The 20,178-nt window shown below is 39.2% G+C and overlaps 1 protein-coding gene across 1 annotated transcript in view; it reads right to left on the reverse strand.

Annotated features, from left to right (window-relative positions):
• The window catches only part of LOC126090234 (ATP-binding cassette sub-family C member Sur), a gene marked incomplete at its 5' end in the record, with an annotated part of 407,614 nt that overhangs the window by 127,144 nt on the left and 260,292 nt on the right, over positions 1–20,178 (reverse strand). The window contains 2 exons of the mRNA XM_049906975.1: positions 11,108–11,335; positions 11,547–11,776. Of these exons, the coding sequence (XP_049762932.1) occupies positions 11,108–11,335; positions 11,547–11,776 (458 nt within the window). The remainder of the gene's footprint in view (positions 1–11,107; positions 11,336–11,546; positions 11,777–20,178) is intronic.

The following is a 20,178-nucleotide window of genomic DNA, read 5'->3' on the forward strand; positions in this document are numbered from 1 at the left end:
TCTATTCTGATCTGTAACCTGTGTTGCCATGCTGGTTTTGTGGGTTTCTTCTGTGTGTTGGTTTGTTCTGATCTCTGCCTAGTGTGTATATTTAGTGTAGTGAGTGCTCCTATATAAACCAGTAGTTGTAACTCTTCCATAGTTGTGTTTTCATTTATTTTGTTGTTTATGATTGTGTTGATAGTTTTTATTGTTGTTTCGACTTGTGGGTTATTTGGCGGTCTATGCAAGAATGGTCTAATGTCTGTATTTGTGTCTTTGTATTCTATACATGTCAGCTGAAATTTCTCTTCTATATCTAACACGTGTCTCTGTTCGTGTTCTATTTGTGCTTGTTCTGGTGGCTGTCTTAAGATTTCGTTTTCCTCTGACTGTTTAATTGATGCGTGTTGGTCTTTGTTTGTTTGCTCTGGGATGTTTGAGTCCATTACTGTGTTTTCTTCCTCTTCTGATTGCACATTATTTTGTTCCAGTATTTGTTGTACTTGTTGTTTGATGTTTTCTAATTCTGACTGGGGTATCCTGTTATTTTTGATTATTACACGGATCTGATCAGCTAGTCGTTGTTCTGTTAAAAATTTTAATTCCGGGTATCTGGTAATAAATGTTGTGTATACTTGTGATCTGTATCCAGTTGTGTTGGTTCCTAGGTTTGTTGCTTGGTAATAACAGAACATGAGGTGTCGATTAACTTCATCTTACCATCTCATCCTCTGTCTTTGTTTTCCTTCTAGGGTGGTTGCAGGAAGCATATCCTGAAAAACACCTCTATTTGGATTTAAATCCTTTTCCAGTTGGCTAGCAGTGTCGTTACCATTGTGGGCGGGCATAGGGTTCAAGCGTCGTCCCCGACCATGACGGCACTTGTCCGAGGCTTCTTTAGTTCTGTCCTGAACCAAGTAATCACACTAAAAGGGGGGTTAGCCCTATTAGTGGTTTGTTCTTTTCGTCGCCTTTTACGACTGGCAGAACATACCGGAGGCCTATTCTTTTCCCGGGCCTCCACGGGGTTTATTATTATTCAGTTATGTACAAATATAAGTTACTAGGTTGTACAATTATGTAAAAGAGATCAGTGGAAGTATTCTTCTCTGTATAGGGGCAGCAAATAGCTAAATTTGCTTTATTATTATTATTATTATTATTATTATTATTATTATTATGAGCAGGAACAGTCATAGTATTCAGTTATGTACAAATATAAGTTACTAGGTTGTACAATTATGTAAAAGAGATCAGTGGAAGTATTCTTCTCTGTATAGGGGCAGCAAATAGCTAAATTTGCTCCTGCACCTACATCATACCTACCAACCACCAACAATCTCTCCAGTTTAACAGCTGCCATCCATTCCACAACAATAAGTCCCTTCCATAAGCATAGCCAACTACAGTGATGAGAAATCCTTCTCAAAATATCTCAAGGGCCTCACTGAGGCCATCACAGACCAAATTCACACTCCCCGCTATGTCCAGAAACAAGAATCCTATGCCTTATCTCCCCAGTTACCTCCATCCATACCCCACCCCCATTGACTGACCACAAAGGAATGCCTCTCTTGTGGCTCATTACCACCCAGCACTGGAGCAACTGTACCTGTTCTCCACCAATGACTTGACTACTTGTCATCTTACCATGACATCAGAAATATCCTCCTTATCCCTGCAACAGTGGTATTCCACTGCACATCCCACCTACATATATCCTTATAATATCTTTGTCCATCCCTATTCTACCCTTCCTCCAAACTCTTTGGCCCATGGCTCGTATCCCTGTAAAAATGCTAGATGCAAGAGCTGCTCCATATATACTCCTACTATCATCTGTTCCAGTCCTGTCAGAGGCAATCCCTATCCACACAAAGGCAGGGCCACCTGTGAAAGCAGACATGTGATCTACCAACTCTGCAGCAACCACAGTGCTCCGTTCTATCTGGCTGTGATCACTAGTAAGCTATCTGTCCATGTGAATGGCAACCATAAAACTATGGCCAAAAACTGATACACCCAGTTGCTGACCATGATGCTCAACATGATGTGCTTGATTTCAGTGACTGCTGCACAGCCTGCATCACCTGTATTCTTTCTGCTAACACCAGCTTTTCTGATTTGTGCATGTGGAAACCCTCCCTGCAATATCCTTCATTCCTCTAATCAGCCACATCCACAACCTCTGCTGTCCCCTTCCTACTCCCACTCCAGCCCTATACAAGCCTTCTATACCTACAATTTGTTTGCAGAGGCTTTTCCCCCATTCTCTACTTTGTCCTCTCCCCTTTGTGCTGCTAGGAATTTCTTCCACCAATACTTTTTGCCTTCTCTCCTCATCTTCACCCTCATAACTCTTCTGTACCCTGACTACTTAACCTAACAAAGACACACCTCTGATGCAGTCACATTTGGGCCTTAGTTCCCAGAGACAACAGTGACCATGTTGTGAGTTTTGTGTCTACATCTGATGAAGGACTTAGTCCAACAGCTGAATAATATTTAGCAGTCTTTTTCACTGTGCCCTTCCGCCACTCAATGCTTCCTGTATGTGATGAGTACCAGTCTACCATTTTCATACTACTAGTAATGCATTAAGATGGTTAATGAAACTTTCTGGCAGATTAAAAGTATGTGATGGCCCAAGACTGGAACTCAAGAACTTTGCCTTTCGCAAGCAAGTGCTATATCACCCGAGCTATCCGAGCATGAGTCACAACCCGTCCACACAGCTTTACTTCTGCCAGTATCTTCGAAATTTCAGAGAAGCTATATTGTTAAACTTGCAAGACTAGCACTTCTGAAAGAAAGGATATTGCAGAGATATGGCTTAGCCACAGCCTAGGACTTTGCAGTGGAGTGTGTGCTGATATGGAACTTCTTGGCAGATTGAAACTGTGTGCTGGATCGAGATGTAATGTTGGGACCTTTGCCATTTGTAGGCAAGTGCTCATTCAACTGAGCTACCCAAACATGACTCATGACTCTTCCTCAACAGCTTTACTTCTGCAAGTATCTCATCTATTACCTCCCATCTCCTAAGCCATATCTCTGTAACCTCCTTTCTTCCAGGAGTGCTAGTTCTGCAAGTTTCACAGGAGAGCTTCTATGGAGTGTGGAAGGTAGGAGATGAGGTACTTACACAAGCAAAGCTTTGAGGAGAGGTCGTGAGTCATGCATGGTAGCACAGTTGGTAGAGCACTTGCCCATGAAAGGCAAAGGTCCTGACTTCGTGTCTCAGTCCAGCACATAGTTTTAATCTGCCAGGAAGTTTCATATCAGCACACACTTCAATGCAGAGCGAAAATTCCTTTCTTGAAGTATTGTTAATGTTATCTTGAGTGAAATACCTGCATTTGACCTTTAGTATCTTGTTTTTTTGTGGTTCTCCTTTAACAGTTATGACAAGAATTAAATCTCTGTGTCCATTGAATCTTGGGTTACAGATTTTTATTAATTACTCAATTTTTTTACTGTGACAATAAAGTAGGAAATTAAATTATTTCCTAAAAATGTTCCTACAACACTATCAATTCAGTGTTCCTTCACAGAGGCTCACAGACCATTACAGTGGAAGCCAGGAGAAAGGTTTACAGATACACTACAGGCAATATTGCAATATACTTTATTATGTTATCAAAAAACCAAAAATAATTTGGTTTATGCAATAAAGAGAGGGGGGAAGAGATGAGGGAAGGAGAAGGGGAGGGAAGGAGGGAGGGATAGAGGGAGGGAGCAAGGGAGGGAGGGGGGGAGAGAGAGAGAGAGAGAGAGAGAGAGAGAGAGAGAGAGAGTTCCAAGAACAGATCAAAGGGAATTTGGATCGTTATATAACAGGTTAACTGAGTAAGCAAAATTGCATTCAGTTCCTTGAATAAGCTTTGCTTATTGAACCTATTGATCTCAGTTTTGCCAACTCAACTGTTAAAGAAGTCATAAAAATCACTAGGTCACATGGAAGCAATAGGGTACTGGAAACTCCACTATATCATCTGACAATAAAAATCACTAGGTCACATAGAAACAATAAACTACTGGAAAATCCACCATAATGTCATCTGATAAAAATAGTTATAATATATATTATACAAGTTTGGAGAGCCAATAGAGTATAATTGATAAATTTGACGACTTTTTCACACATTCAAGGCAGGCATGCTATTAATCTTCTCTGTCCTTTCTGCGTGTCATAAGCAGATTTTGAAATGTCAAAATTTTAATAAGAAACAAGACAAAGTGAAACAGGAAAGTTGGTTGTGTAGCATTTTAAAGAAACAAGTCACAGTTACAAAAGGCAGTCTCTTCAAAAGAAATGTAAACAGTAGGTTTGTTCTGATTTTAAAAAGCAAATAGTACAGAAAAGTCCTCCATGTTTGCTTCACACAGCACCCTCAGTCAAAGCAGAGTGTTTTGAAGGAGTCATAGTTGAATTACATGCACAACATAACCTAAAAATCAGGGGGGAAAAAAAGACTGTGTATTTTTATAAGTACTTCAGAAGTGGTAGAAATAACAGATATTTCTTCTGAGTAGATGAAAGAAATTTTGCTGAAAAGAAAGTAGAAAAATTATTTATGAATTCTGGAATCAAAATGTAAAATTGCACATCATTCCTTCTGTTATAACGAATTTTTATCTTCAGGGATTTTAAGATCCCTCCAACATCTATGTGTCTAACACAATCATGATACGAGGGGTGGACAGTATTAGGGAAACACCAAGAATTCAACACATTGCCATGCCTAACATGGCGTTGGAAAACCATTGACATTCAAAACAGCTTCCAGTCATCTTGAAATGGATAAATACATGGTTTGCAAGAGAATCTTATACCATTCATCCTGCACAATAGTGGCAAGTTCAGATAATGATGAAGGAGACACCCTCACAAAACCAGTCCTGGAGGTAATGAGCTGTATGAGCAGGGGCCCTGTCATCTTTGAACATCTGGTGTCACTGCCAGACACCACACTTGCTAGGTTGTTGTTGTTGTTGTTGTGGTCTTCAGTCCTGAGACTGGTTTGATGCAGCTCTCCATGCTACTCTATCCTGTGTAAGCTTCTTCATCTCCCAGTACCTACTGCAACCTACATCCCTCTGAATCTGCTTAGTGTATTCATCTCTTGGTCTCCCCCTACGATTTTTACCCTCCATGCTGCCCTCCAATACTAAATTGGTGATCCCTTGATGCCTCAGAACATGTCCTACCAACCGATCCCTTCTTCTGGTCAAGTTGTGCCACAAACTTCTCTTCTCCCCAATCCTATTCAATACTTCCTCATTAGTTATGTGATCTACCAATCTAATCTTCAGCATTCTTCTGTAGCACCACATTTTGAAAACTTCTATTCTCTTCTTGTCCAAACTATTTACCATCCATGTTTCACTTCCATACATGGCTACACTCCATACAAATACTTTCAGAAATGACTTCCTGACACTTAAATCTATACTCGATGTTAACAAATTTCTCTTCTTCAGAAACGCTTTCCTTGCCATTGCCAGTCTACATTTTATATCCTCTCTACTTCGACCATCATCAGTTATTTTGCTCCCCAAATAGCAAAACTCCTTTACTACTTTAAGTGTCTCATTTCCTAATCTAATACCCCCAACATCACCCGACTTAATTCGACTACATTCCATTATTCTCGTTTTGTTTTTGTTGATGTTCATCTTATATCCTCCCTTCAAGACACCATCCATTCCGTTCAACTGCTCTTCCAAGTCCTTTGCTGTCTCTGACAGAATTACAATGTCATCGGCAAACCTCAAAGTTTTTATTTCTTCTCCATGGATTTTAATACCTACCACGAATTTTTCTTTTGTTTCCTTTACTGCTTGCTCAATATACAGATTGAATAACATCGGGGGGAGGCTACAACCCTGTCTTACTCCCTTTCCAACCACTGCTTCCCTTTCATGTCTCTCAACTCTTATAACTGCCATCTGGTTTCTGTACAAATTGTAAATAGCCTCTCGCTCCCTGTATTTTACCCCTGCCACCTTTAGAATTTGAAAGAGAGTATTCCAGTCAACATTGTCAAAAGCTTTCTCTAAGTCTACAAATGCTAGAAACGTAGGTTTGCCTTTCCTTAATCTTTCTTCTAAGATAAGTCGTAAGGTCAGTATTGCCTCACATGTTCCAGTATTTCTACGGAATCCAAACTGATCTTCCCCGAGGTCGGCTTCTACTAGTTTTTCCATTCGTCTGTAAAGAATTCGTGTTAGTATTTTGCAGCTGTGGCTTATTAAACTGATTGTTCGGTAATTTTCACATCTGTCAACACCTGCTTTCTTTGGGATTGGAATTATTATATTCTTCTTGAAGTCTGAGGGTATTTCGCCTGTTTCATACATCTTGCTCACCAGATGGTAGAGTTTTGCCAGGACTGGCTCTCCCAAGGCCGTCAGTAGTTCCAATGGAATGTTGTCTACTCCGGGGGCCTTGTTTCGACTCAGGTGTTTCAGTGCTCTGTCAAACTCTTCACGCAGTATCGTATCTCCCATTTCATCTTCATCTACATCCTCTTCCATTTCCATAATATTGTCCTCAAGTGCATCACCCTTGTATAGACCCTCTATATACTCCTTCCACCTTTCTGCTTTCCCTTCTTTGCTTAGAACTGGGTTTCCATCTGAGCTCTTGATGTTCATACAAGTGGTTCTCTTATCTCCAAAAGTCTCTTTAATTTTTCTGTAGGCAGTATCTATCTTACCCCTAGTGAGATACGCCTCTACATCCTTACATTTGTCCTCTAGGACTTGCTTGGTGGTAGCCTTTAAATCGGCCGCGGTCCGTTAGTATACGTTGGACCCGCGTGTCGCCACTGTCAGTGATTGCAGACCGAGCGCCGCCACACGACAGGTCTAGAGACACTTCCTAGCACTCACCCCAGTTGTACAGCTGACTTTGCTAGCGATGGTTCACTGACAGATTACGCTCTCATTTGCCGAGACGATAGTTAGCATAGCCTTCAGCTACGTCATTTGCTACGACCTAGCAAGGCGCCATTATCAGTTACTATTGATGCTGTAAAACATGTACCGACAAGAGCTACATTCAACATTAAATGGATTAAAGTTAAGTATTCCAGCGGCTACATACGTTTTTCTAAATTCTAATTTCCGTGTCCTGTTCCAGACCTCACGCCAGCCTGCAGGAGCTTAAACGCGTGCCTTTCGGCTTCCTGTCATAGTGAGTTGGCTGTCTTGCCAATCCACAATAGAAACAGCATCACTAATACCATGATCAACCAAAATATATTAAATTTTATAACTATTATATTACGTCATAATCTTTGGCAGTATGTGACCTTGCAAAGTACTCAGGGAGCCCATGGAATACCACAATATGGCTTCTCAAATAATCACTGAACTCCTTCCATGTTTCAATCCTGGGACATAAACTCAGCCAGAAGTTTGAAATAGTGTGCAAAAATACTCATCTGACCAGATGGCTTTCTTCCATTGCTCCGTAGTCTGGGTTTTATGGCTTCAGCACCACATTTTCCTGCGGGCATTTACATCACTGATGAGTGGTTTCAGAATTCCAGCTCACCCTGTGATTCCCAGCTTATGGGGCAATTGTAATGGGTCACCCCCCCCCCCCTTAACATTACCTTTTTCTCTGTAGAAATAACCGATACCATGTATACTCTTGATCCTTGTATAGGTGAACATTCTCGGCTGTTTAACTGAGTGAACTTCACATGATTTTGTAAACAATGTATTACATTTCAGGATAAAACATATAAAAAGAAATCAGTGTGTTACAATCAATGTGTACTAACAGTTAAAATTACTCTTCTTTTAAAAATATTTCAAATTACAAAATTTCTGGTATACTTAAAATTCATATTATTAATTGCACAATCTAATGCTAATTATTAAATTGAATTCTCAACTCATTTATAAAATAATGATATAAATTAGTAAAGATTCTTTTGTAAACTCTTTTGCTTAGTAAACACTTTGGAATTGTGAGTATGGCAGAATGTAAATAGTGGTGGGCGTACTTCTGCATTTTTGATTGTGTTTCTAACAATGTAATTTGTGGTGTGATAGCTAGAAGTGGAATTGTAAAGTCGGTATGATATAAAAGAATGGGATAAAATAAAAAGATGTTCATAGCAACAGACAAATCTTTATCAGTTATTTCGTCTTCAAGAACCCGCAATGTTATAAAAATTACAGCCTCAAGAATGTACCCCTACACACAACAAGAAATAGAGCCAACAATAAGAAGAGAAAAATCAAGATAAGTAATAAGTTTTCGTCTTGTGCATCTTACACCTCTCGAGGCTTTCAAAATCTGTGCAAATACAGAGAATTTTAATAGTGATGCGTAGGAGGGTAAGATTACATATTGACAGGGTTCATGAGTGTGACATACAGTTCTGCAGTGACTTTTGCAGCTGTCATCCTCTTATTTTTCATCACAATCCTCCTCAACAACTGTCTGTCACAATCACTTGACAAACTCTTCATCTGCTTTGTGACTTAGCAGATGATTTTTCCCCACTTTCCCCATATGCAGTATAAATCTTCAGTATGGTGCCTCTTGAAACACTAAACACTTCAGCTACCTTGGTTATGGAATCACCCCCCATACAAGCACCAACCATTTGCCCATGTTTGAATTCACTTAGCTCTGACATAATAGAATCACAACTACACAGAACACTGTTCTGACCATGACTGATGCTCGCAAGGTGTCAAGGACATTGCACAGGAGCTGTTCATGATCAAACACACCAGTACGACCTGCAGGCTTGGCTAGCATCTGTGTTTATGTTCAAACCTGCATTTTTTGTGGTGTTTCCACATTTTCATCCAACAACTGTAGATCACTACTTATGAGTTTGAGGTAAAAGGCTCTCCTGTATATGGGATGCAATTGGAACTACAGCTGTTCTGTCTTTCTGTGACAACAAGTAGGGTTGGAACAGCTCTTTGTGGAACACATGTTCTGTTGATTGTGGACTTGAACCCAAGCACTGTTTTTCAGGACCCTCTTTCAGCATGTGCAACAGATAGTGACTGATTTTACAAATATCTTATGAAATTACATATATAGTTGACTCATGATATAAAATTTATGCCCATATGTAACTAATTTCTTCGATCTTAAATCAGCGGGAATGAACTTATGACATCAAGGGTAAACTATTTCAAATTAAACACAGATTTAGAAGACATCTGAGAAACTGTTTATGGCTGGCTGAAAAAATACTATATCTTGCAATTAAAAACAGTCATTAACTCAAAGGCTGGTTTGAATTAGAGATGAGGGATCCGCTCTTGAACTAATTCATAGAGTTGAATCTTTCAAAGGAGTGAACAATCAGTGATTCAGAAAAAAAGAACGGTAGCTCCAAACGTTTCCCACGGCAGGGAGAGAGAGAGAGAGAGAGAGAGAGAGAGAGAGAGAGAGAGAGAGACGGAGCATATCAGCAGCGCCTCTGCTGGTCAGAGCACAGTGCACACCACACAACACAGCCAGCGCCGGCCTCTGCCCTGCTTCTACCTTGGCTGCCTGCATTGTGCAGTGCCCCATTGGATTTTGTGTTTCACATATGCCGTGCCGTCTCTGTGCGTCGTCTGCCACTTGCAGTGTCTGGCGCAGCTTAACTTCGCATTGCACTCTGTCGGCGATCGTTTCAGTCGCACGTCCTGCCCTCTGGGCAGTTGATGCGAGCAACAGGACAGAGAGCCACCTATCGGATAACATAGGAACTACTTGCAACAACCTGCTCGCAAGGGAACGGACGATTTGTCTCGGAGCGGGTGAGTTCACCGCTCCCCCCACCCTCGGAACTCGCCCGCTCAACGTTCACCCCACCGTCTCGACTCTAGCCAGAGCGTTGAGCAAAGCGACTCAGGTGTCACTCTGGTCTCTGCGGTCTCAGCTCACGCAGTAATACAGCTCGCGGCTCAACCTGCTCGACTCAGCGCCTCTGCATCGGAGTTCGTCCCTACTGGATATTGTTCTTCGTAGTAATACCGCTATGTATATTACATTATTATGTTATGTATACATCAATTGTTTTTATTTTATTTTTATTTGTTTAAACTGATTAGATTAGGTTCCTGATGACTCCTCTTACTATAGGATTTTTATTGTGGACACTCGAATTTACGCTTTAATTACGAGCGAACCGATAAACGTATCGCAAAATGTGATACACCAATATTTTCCTTGTTTTATTCTGCGTAAGGCTATATGCAGCACTTTCGTTTTACAGTCAAATTTATATTTTTTTTCTTATTCTGGTACGGATTTTGCGATTTTAGGCGTCTTCGGAAGGAAACGTTCACTTTAAAAATATATGGCTTGCGATGTATTTGTATGAGGTTAATGAAATTTTAATACATTATAGCCAAATATATTGTTAATGTAAATCTCAAGTTACAACATTTTCCGATCACCCAGAAAACCACGATAGTGCAAAATAAATCAATAATCAAAAACTTTGTCATATCGTGGAAATTTCAATAAACAATACAAAATTCTTACTCATTATCTGTGTTACTTCAAAATAGGATCAAATAAGATCAAAATACAGGTATAGTACTGGAATAAACCAAGTTTAAAGGGCAATGTGCCTTCCATTTATTTTCTATTGTAAATGAGTGGTGAGTCATGAAAAAGAGCTAATTCATTTCAGGGAGTGAACAGTTCTGATCCAATCTCTGAAAAGAACAGTTTTGCCCATCTCTAGTTTGAATATTACTGTTCTTGGGTAGCTGTATTATTATGGTTAAATACCCACGAAAACCACTGAATTAGGAATGGCTGACTAGTGACAGGAAGTCTATAGTGCAACATGAAATTCAAAGCACAGCATAATGTGATTCTGAGTCTTTCACAGACATACAGCATAAGTGAGAGTCACAATAACATAGTCAGTATAAAGCAAAGGATCAAATAAGGAAAAAAAGATCATACCTTCAAATTTGTACTTTGATTTCTTTTTTCCACAACCACAAAATGAATTTAGCATTTAGTTAATAGATTATTCTTCATAACTTTAATATTTACAACTGACATTCTTATTTTATTATAAGAATAAAAATATTATATTTCTGCCTAACTTTTATGATCTGTCTCACTTCTTACCTTATCAATGACATTTGTATCTGTTGAGAACCTGTTTATTATTCTTCCAACAGGAGTTGTTTCGAAAAACTTAAGTGGGCATTTGAGAATATTGAATAACATTGCTTCATGCAAAATTCTTCTTGCTCTTGAGCCTGACAACTGCCCAATCGCATTGGAAGATAGCGACAACACAATTGACAATATGGACAGCCCTGCATAAATTTGGAAGTAGTGTGCTATGGAAGCCTATAACCAAAAAAATAACATAAGGTAAAGTAAAACACAGATCCCACAACAATGAATAGTGAAGAAGTGAAATGCACATAACCAGTTACAAGAAATACATTGTGAAATGACTGATGAACTCTTATTACATAACTAATTAATCATGTGTTACATTAAGTCAATATATCAAAATAAAACAGTAGTTTTTAAGGTACAGGTGTATTTTACAAACCTGATTTTCAAAATTATCAACAGCTGCATCTGCCTGTTCACTCCACTCACTTAACCAGTAGTCTGTATATATTCTTAGACCCTGCCAAGAAAAAGTGAGAATTAAATAAGTTCCACCCACTAGAATCCCACAGGCCTTTAGATATTCAATGTAAAGCTTTTTGGGAATTTTTCCATATTCTCGTTCCTCATCTGAAGCTAATCTTCCTGAATTTTCTGCAGTTTCATCACCTGAATAAAAAAAACAAATCCTGTAGAAGTCATAATAGTCTGAGTAAAATGCAGTGAAATTAAAAGATAATGTAAATGTGGTGAAAGAACACTAGCTTTTGAGAAAATACAGTACAAGAAGTACATTTTAATCACATGTTTGCATTCCACCCATATCCATTGTTTACCTCATATATTTACATTCATCAGTATTATCTAGCAATTTTTTTCTAATGCATTTTACTTTGCCAACAATATTTAGCAGACACTTCCCTTCTCTTTCCTTATCTAATATTTTCATGCTGAAAACGTTGTTATAAAAAAGACTGTATTTTCTTATGTTCAATAATTTCATTCATTTCAGTATAGCAGTATCATGAAGTAGTGGTGTAGTTTAGGTGAGTTAGTTTACTTTGTTCTGGTAATTTATCAATGAAAAAGTTAAATGAATATCTACCATTATATAAGAAAAAATGAAATAGATCACTCCAAGAATAAAATTCTCTAATGTGAGAGAAATATTGCTGTATAGTAAGCTACAATTTAACAGAAATCCATATTTTGTGATGAATATTATACAGATGTAGTAATAAAAGTTACATTAGTAGGAGAAGAGGATGGAGGGGAGGGACTGGCTAACCTACTCTTGTTCTCTTGTGAGATTTTTTTTTTTTTATGCTACATCACCATTGTACAAAATCTTTCATTTTGTCCCATTGGCTCATCTGAAAAAGCTGATTTAACACCTGACCACAGAGAGTGTGGTGTTGAGGTCAAGAGAATGGAAAAGGGTTACAATTTTCTGGCAAAAAATTCTGGGTCCAAGATTTTATGACAATAACCAATAAACCATGAAAGTTTACTATAGAATTCCAGTTGTTTATTATGAAATAATATAAATTTTTCTGTGTCATCTAAATAATCCTTAACTCTGTAGTATGATTTACTTAAGACATACACTTTAACTAACTTTTTAAATATTTTGATTTTATTTGTCCCTTTCACCTCCTTGGAAAATTTACTGCACAGTTTTATTCCCTTGAAGAAAATGATGTTCTATGTTAGTCTGCCTCTTGTTCAATTATAATGAATGCTGCCATTTATCAGATAATTTCTGATGTTCTTCTGATTATGTTGTAATTTTCTGGTGAAACTCAGCTAATTTCACAAGGCTACTAATATCACAGAAATGAGTGTCTGAAATAGGACACAAAAAAATTCATGTCACCCTTACTTCTTGTTGTTGTTGTGGTCTTCAGTCCAGAGACTGGTTTGATGCAGCTCTCCATGCTACTCTATCCTGTGCAAGCTTCATCTCCCAGTACATACTGCAACCTACATCCTTCTGAATCTGTTTAGTGTATTCTTCTCTTGGTCTCCCTCTACAATTTTTACCCTCCACGCTGCCCTCCAATACCAAATTGGTAATCCCTTGATGCTTCAGAATATGCCCTACCAACTGGTCCCTTCTTCTTGTCAAACTGTGCCACAAATTTCTCTTCTCTCCAATTCTATTCAATACCTCCTCATTAGTTATGTGATCTACCCATCTAATCTTCAGCATTCTTCTGCAGCACCATATTTCGAAAGCTTCTATTCTCTTCTTGTCTAAACCATTTATCATCCACATTTCACTTCCATACATGGTTACACTCCATACATATATTTTCAGAAACGACTTCCTCACACTTAAATCTATACTCGATGTTAACAAATTTCTCTTCTTCAGAAACGCTTCCCTTGCCATTGCCAGACCATTTTATATCCTCTCTACTTTGACCATCATCAGTTATTTTGCTTCCCAAATAGCAAAACTCCTTTACCACTTTAGGTGTCTCATTTCCTAATCTAATTCCCTCAGCATCACCCGACGTAATTTGACTACATTCCATTATCCTCATTTTGCTTTTGTTGATGTACATCTTATATCCTCCTTTCAAGTCAGTGTCCATTCTGTTCAACTGCTCTTCCAAGTCCTTTGCTGTCTCTGACAGAATTATAATGTCATCGGCGAACCTCAAGTTTTTATTTCTTCTCCATGGATTTTAATACCTACTCCGAGCTTTTCTTTTGTTTCTTTTACTGCTTGCTCAATATAAAGACTGAATAGCATCAGGGAGAGGCTACAACCCTGTCTCACTCCCTTCTCAACCACTGCTTCCCTTTCATGCCCCTCACCTCTTATAACTGCCATCTGGTTTCTGTACAAATTGTAAATAGCCTTTCGCTCCCTGTATTTTACCCCTGCCACCTTCAGAATTTGAAAGAGAGTATTCCAGTCAACATTGTCAAAAGCTTTCTCTAAGTCTACAAATGCTAGAAACATAGGTTTGCCTTTCATTAATCTATCTTCTAAGGTAAGTCATAGGGTCAGTACTGCCTCACGTGTTCCAACATTTCTATAGAATGCAAACTGATCTTCCCTGTGGTCAGCTTCTACCAGTTTTTCCATTCATCTGTAAAGAATTCATGTTAGTATTTTGCAGCCGTGGCTTATTAAACTGATAGTTTGGTAATTTTCACATCTGTCAACACCTGCTTTCTCTGGGATTGGAATTATTATATTCTTCTTGAAGTCTGAGGGTATTTTGGCTGTCTCACACATCTTGTTCACTAGATGGTAGAGCTTTGTTAGGCCTGTCTCACCCAAGGCTGTCAGTAGTTCTAATGGAATGTTGTATACTCCTGGGGCCTTGTTTCAACTTAGGTCTTTCAGTGCTCTGTCAAACTCTTCATGTAGTATCATATCTCCTATTTCATCATCATCTACATTCTCTTCCATTTCTATAATAGTGTCCTCAAGAACATCACCCTTGTATAGACCCTCTATATACTCCTTCCACTTTTCTGCTTTCCCTTCTTTGCTTAGAACTGGGTTTCCATCTGAGCTTTTGATATTCGTGCAAGTGGTTCTCTTTTCCCCAAAGGTCTCTTTAATTTTCCTGTAGGCAATATCTATCTTACTCCTAGTGATATGCTCCTCTACATCCTTACATTTGTCCTCTAGCCATCCCTGCTTAGCCATTTTGCACTTTCTGTCGATCTCATTTTTGAGACCTTTGTATTCCTTTTTGTCTGCTTCATTTACTGCATTTTTATATTTTCTCCTTTCATCAATTAAATGCACTGTCTCTTCTGTTACCCAAAGATTTCTATTAGCCCTCATCTTTTTACCTACTTGATCCTCTGCTACCGTCACTATTTCATCTCTCAAAGCTACCCATTCTTCTTCTACTGTATTTCTTTCCCCTGTTCTTGTCAATTGTTCCCAAATGCTCTCTCTGAAACTCTCTACAACTTCTGGTTCTTTCAGTTTATCCAGGTCCCATCTCCTCAAATTCCCACCTTTTTTTCAGTTTCTTCAGTTTTAATCTACAGTTCATAACCAATAGATTGTGGTCAGAGTCCACATCTGCTCCTGGAAATGTCTTAAAATTTAAAACCTGGTTCCTGAATCTCTGTCTTACCCCATTATATAATCTATCTGAGAACTTCCAGTATCTCCAGGCTTCTTCCATGTATACAACCTTCTTTTATGATTCTTGAACCAAGTGTTAGCTATGATTAAGTTATGCTCTGTGCAAAATTCTACCAGGCGGCTACCTCTGTCATTCCTTACTCCCATTCCATATTCACCTACTACACTTCCTTCTCTTCCTTTTCCTACTATCAAGTTCCAGTCACCCATGATTATTAAATTTTCTTCTCCCTTCACTATCTGAATAATTTCTTTTATCTCATCATACATTTCATCAATCTCTTCGCCATCTGCAGAGCTAGTTGTCATATAAACTTATACTACTGTGGTAGGTGTGTGCTTCGTATCTATCTTGGCCACAATAATGCATTCACTATGCTGTTTGTAGTAGATTACCTGCATTCCTATTTTCCTATTCATTATTAAACCTACTCCTGCATTACCCCTATTTGATTTTGTATTTATAACCCTGTATTCATCTGACCAGAAGTCTTGTTCCTCCTGCCACTGAACTTCACTAATTACCACTATATCTAACTTTAACCTATCCATTTCCCTTTTTAAATTTTCTAACCTACCTGCCTGACTAAGGGATCTTACATTCCACGCTCCGATCTGTAGATTGCCAGTATTCTTTCTCCTGATAACAATGTCCTCCTGAGTAGTCCCCGCCCAGAGATCTGAATGGGGGACTATTTTACCTCCAGAATATTTTACCCAAGAGGATGCCATCATCATTTAACCATACAGTAAAGTTGCATGCCCTTGGGAAATATTACGGCTGTAGTTTCCCCTTGCTTTCAGCCGTTCACAGTACCAGCACAGCAAGGCCATTTTGGTTAGTGTTACAAGGCCAGATCAGTCAATGAAAAGGCTGCTGCCCCTCTTCAGGAACCACATGTTCATGTGGCCTCTCAATGCACACAAGCTTCCCCACCAATGGCAAGGTCCATGGTTCATGGGGGGGGGGGGGGGGGGGGACTCTTACATAAAAACATTTATTTCCTTCTACATCTTTGAACCTCTGAATTCTTATATAATGCCCACCATGCACACAGCAAAGTCAGTTTCAAGCATAATAACAGAACTTGGCTTAGATAAAAATTGTATAATGATAGCTATTCAAAAAATTATTTAGCAAACTCCAAATTTGAATAACAATAATGGAAATTCCTGGATGGAGCAACATGTGGAACAAAGGAAAGGCAACTACTCACCTATAGTGGATCGATGAGTGGAGGGCAGAAACATAATAGAAATCACCTTTCCCTCTAGCTTTTGAGTGCTAGCTCTTTCTCTAACAGTAGTGCACACATTCACACCCACAGCCAGACAGACACCCAAATGCAACAAATGGCAATACTAATTATTGGTACTCAATTACTTAAAGAAGTTAACTGAGCTGATGAAGGAGGGGAAGAGGTATGGAAGAACACAAGGTGGAGTACAGGGAAAGAGCCAGACATTCGGACAAATGACTTTGTGACCACACAACAAGATGAAAGGAGAACAGAGGGTACAACAAAAATAGATGTAAGAAGAGGGAGAGGGGGAAACAGGGGAGGGTGCAAAAGGAGAGAAAGGTGAAGATGAAGAGGGAGAAAGGAAGGGGAGAGAGAAGGGAGAGGGGTTGAAAAGGGGGGAGATGAGAGATTAAGGGAGTGGGAGAATGTCTGGATGGGGAGGGGGGTGGGGAGAGGAAGTGTGGTGGGAGAAGACAGTGCATGATATGGCTGGAGAAGGAGAGGTGGGAATAGAAGAGAGTAAGAAAAAGCCAAAGTGGGGCAGTGTGAAAAGATTGACAGAGGTTTAGGCCAGGAGGATTGCAAAAGTGCTGTATGTGTTGGAGAGATAATTCCCATCTGCATAGTTCTGAGAAACCTGTGCTGGAAGGGAGTATCCAAATTGCCTGTATAATGAAGCAGCTGTTGAAGTCATTTGTGTTGTGGTGTGCAATAAGTTTGGTAACTGGATGGTCAAGTTTGCATTTTGTTGCAGTTTAATTATGGTCATTCATGTGATTAGACAGTTGGTTACTTGGAACAACTCTTGCATTCAGCCCAGGTCCAAGGCCTGTCCATAAACACACCACCTCTTACCACAGTCCAGTTATAGGCATTTCTACCCAATAAAGGACAGGACCAAGTGTGAAAGCAGCCATGTTATATATCAGCTATGCTGCAATCACTGAACAGCATTCTATGTGGGCATGATAAGTAACCAACTGTCTACTCGCATGATTGGCCATCGCCAAACTGTGGTGAACTGCAGATTCGCCCATCCAGTTGCCGAAAATGCTGCACACGCAACACAAATGACTTCAACAGCTGCTTCACTATGCATGTTGTTTGGATACTCCCTTGCAGCAAAAGTTTCTCTGAGTTGTGTAGATCAGAATTGTCTCTCTAACACATCCCATGCTCTCACAATTGCTCTGGCCTAAACCTTCACTAACCTGCTCTCACTGCCTCATCTTGCTTTTTCCCTTCTCTCTTTTGTCCACACCCCTCCTTTTCCATCCAGAAAGTGTACTGCCTTCTTCGTACCTTCTCTCTGTCTCACAGCCCCCCCCCCCCCCCCCCAATGCAGACATTCTTCCTCCCCTTCCCTCTCTCTTGCTCTCTCTCCCTTTTCAGCACTTTTCCCTTGTCTCTCCCCTCCCTTTTTCTCTCTTCATCTTCACCTTTCTCTCCTTTGCCACCTCCCATTTTTCTCCTCTCCCTCTTCCTATATCTCTTTTCTGTGTTCCATGCATTGATCTGCTATAGATTTCTGTTTTCTAATATGCAACACCACTGTTGAAGTGCTCCGCACATTTCTCTCTTGTTCTGTTTAGTTGGAAAATGTTCGATGGTGAAAGTTCAAACTTGAGGACAGTCAGAAGGTTCAGTGACAGAATAAAGCATATATGTTCCTTCATGATATCATACTTCTTGTAATATTCCAGAAAGTTGAAACATTCAGAATTATAGCTTGAAATAATAAGCTTTTAATAAATATGATACAAGAAAAAGCTGATTTTCAGTACATCTAATGAAAGTAGCACTCATACACATATATACACTACAGCATCATTACCTATTCTTTTATGTTCTATCTGTGTTCTTCAATTCAGCTACAGGTAAATAGGCTAAGTGTAATTTATTGAATTTATACTTCCCTCTTTGCTCCATCAATACACAAATTAAATGTCAATGGTGATGATGAGCAACTTTCCTTGATTTTCTTCTCATGTATTTATTTATTTATTTATTTATCATGCCACCGGTGTTGATTATTCCAGTCTGCTTCACATAACAGAATGGCTTACCTTTCTTATCCCTGTAATCAATACCGCACATGCCAAGGATGGCATAAAATGGAGTTCAGTTGTAAATTCTGTCTGGACAAGCGATGCAAAACACAATTGCTGACTTGAACATGATGGTTTCCTTGACTCATTATATCAACATAAATTTTTGTAATTGTTCTGGTATAATGATAAGGTTTGTATTAGGTTGGTGCATAAGTTCATAGCGTTTTTGTTTTGCATGTTAGTATTCCAGCTGCTCTGGGTTTATTTGTTGGTTGTCATTTTTTATTTGTAGTTCCCTGTTGCTATGTGAGTTTACATTTGTTCATTATGTCATTTGTAGAAAGTGAGTGAATGGTGGACACTAGAAAATGGAGTGTCAGGTGGAGAATTTGGAACATTTCAAACATAGTTTTCTGTTTGAGTTAATTAGAGGTGTGATGGTGGTGGAGGCTTCCAGAAACATTTTTCCAAGGATGGGGTGATGCCATCAGACAGAGAATGGCAGAAAAATGGTTTTCTCATTTTCAGGAGGATCATTTTTTATATTAGTGACTCTCCACATTCAGGAAGTTCTGTGGGGTTTGATGAATACCATTTAAACATATTAATCCACAATGATCCACATTAGTGTACTCGAGAACTGGCAAATGTGATGAACTGTGATCATTCCACCATCATGCAGCATATGTATGCTGTGGGGAATGTTCAAATTTGGGTGTATGGGTACTCATGAACAGCACCATCTATTCCAATCCTGTATCATTGTAAGGTGACTAGAAATGGTGCCCTTATGCTGACACAAGAAAAAAAGAAAGGAATAGGTAAACCCAAATACAGCAACTACTCCCTGTACAAAGACCTGTATGCATCCACAAAGGATAACATTATACACCTGGTGGAACAGTGATGGTGCGGCATACTACAAACTGCTTACCCAATGTGTATCCGTCACTGCAGTCCAATAACAGTCCACGATAACACCTGCCACACTCTGCTAAACTGACAAAAAACATTATACAGGAGTTTGGTTGGGAAGTCATTCCACACCCTCTTTATTCACTTGGTTTTGTGCCTTCTTCAGATTTTCATTTTTTCACTCTCTATCAAGCAACCTTCTAGAAACTTCTGTTCTGGATGAAAATTTGCTCCAAAGATGCCTTGATGAGTTCTTGGCCTCAAAACCACATTTCTACAGTTGCAGAATCAAAAAGTTACCCCAGGATAGGCAGACTGTTGTAAACAGTGAAGGAGAATATATTATTGATGGCTAAAGCCTTCCGTTCATCTGTTGTGTTTACTAAACTTATGGACAATAGCTACAAACTTATGCACCAACCTAATAGAAACAAAGTGTGAAATCTTTTAATGCACAGTCAGAGATGACAAAGCTGATGGAGGCTGACCTAGCACACACTGCTGTTTTACATGTTGGAACTATCAGCAGATGCGGCTTCACCAGGCATGACCTATATTGCAATGGGGATGAGAAGGGGAAGCTGGTAGTGTTAATTGGAGCCAAATATTGCATAAATCTTGAAACACACATGGTCAAATTTAACTTCATGTTCTTACAATTAGGACATCCATACCATTTTGTATGATTTAGCACCAAAATATTTAATACACAGCAAGATCATGAGAAGAAATATA

The sequence above is a fragment of the Schistocerca cancellata genome, chromosome 1 (assembly GCF_023864275.1).
Source record: "Schistocerca cancellata isolate TAMUIC-IGC-003103 chromosome 1, iqSchCanc2.1, whole genome shotgun sequence".
In the NCBI taxonomy this organism is placed as follows: Eukaryota; Metazoa; Arthropoda; class Insecta; order Orthoptera; family Acrididae; genus Schistocerca; species Schistocerca cancellata.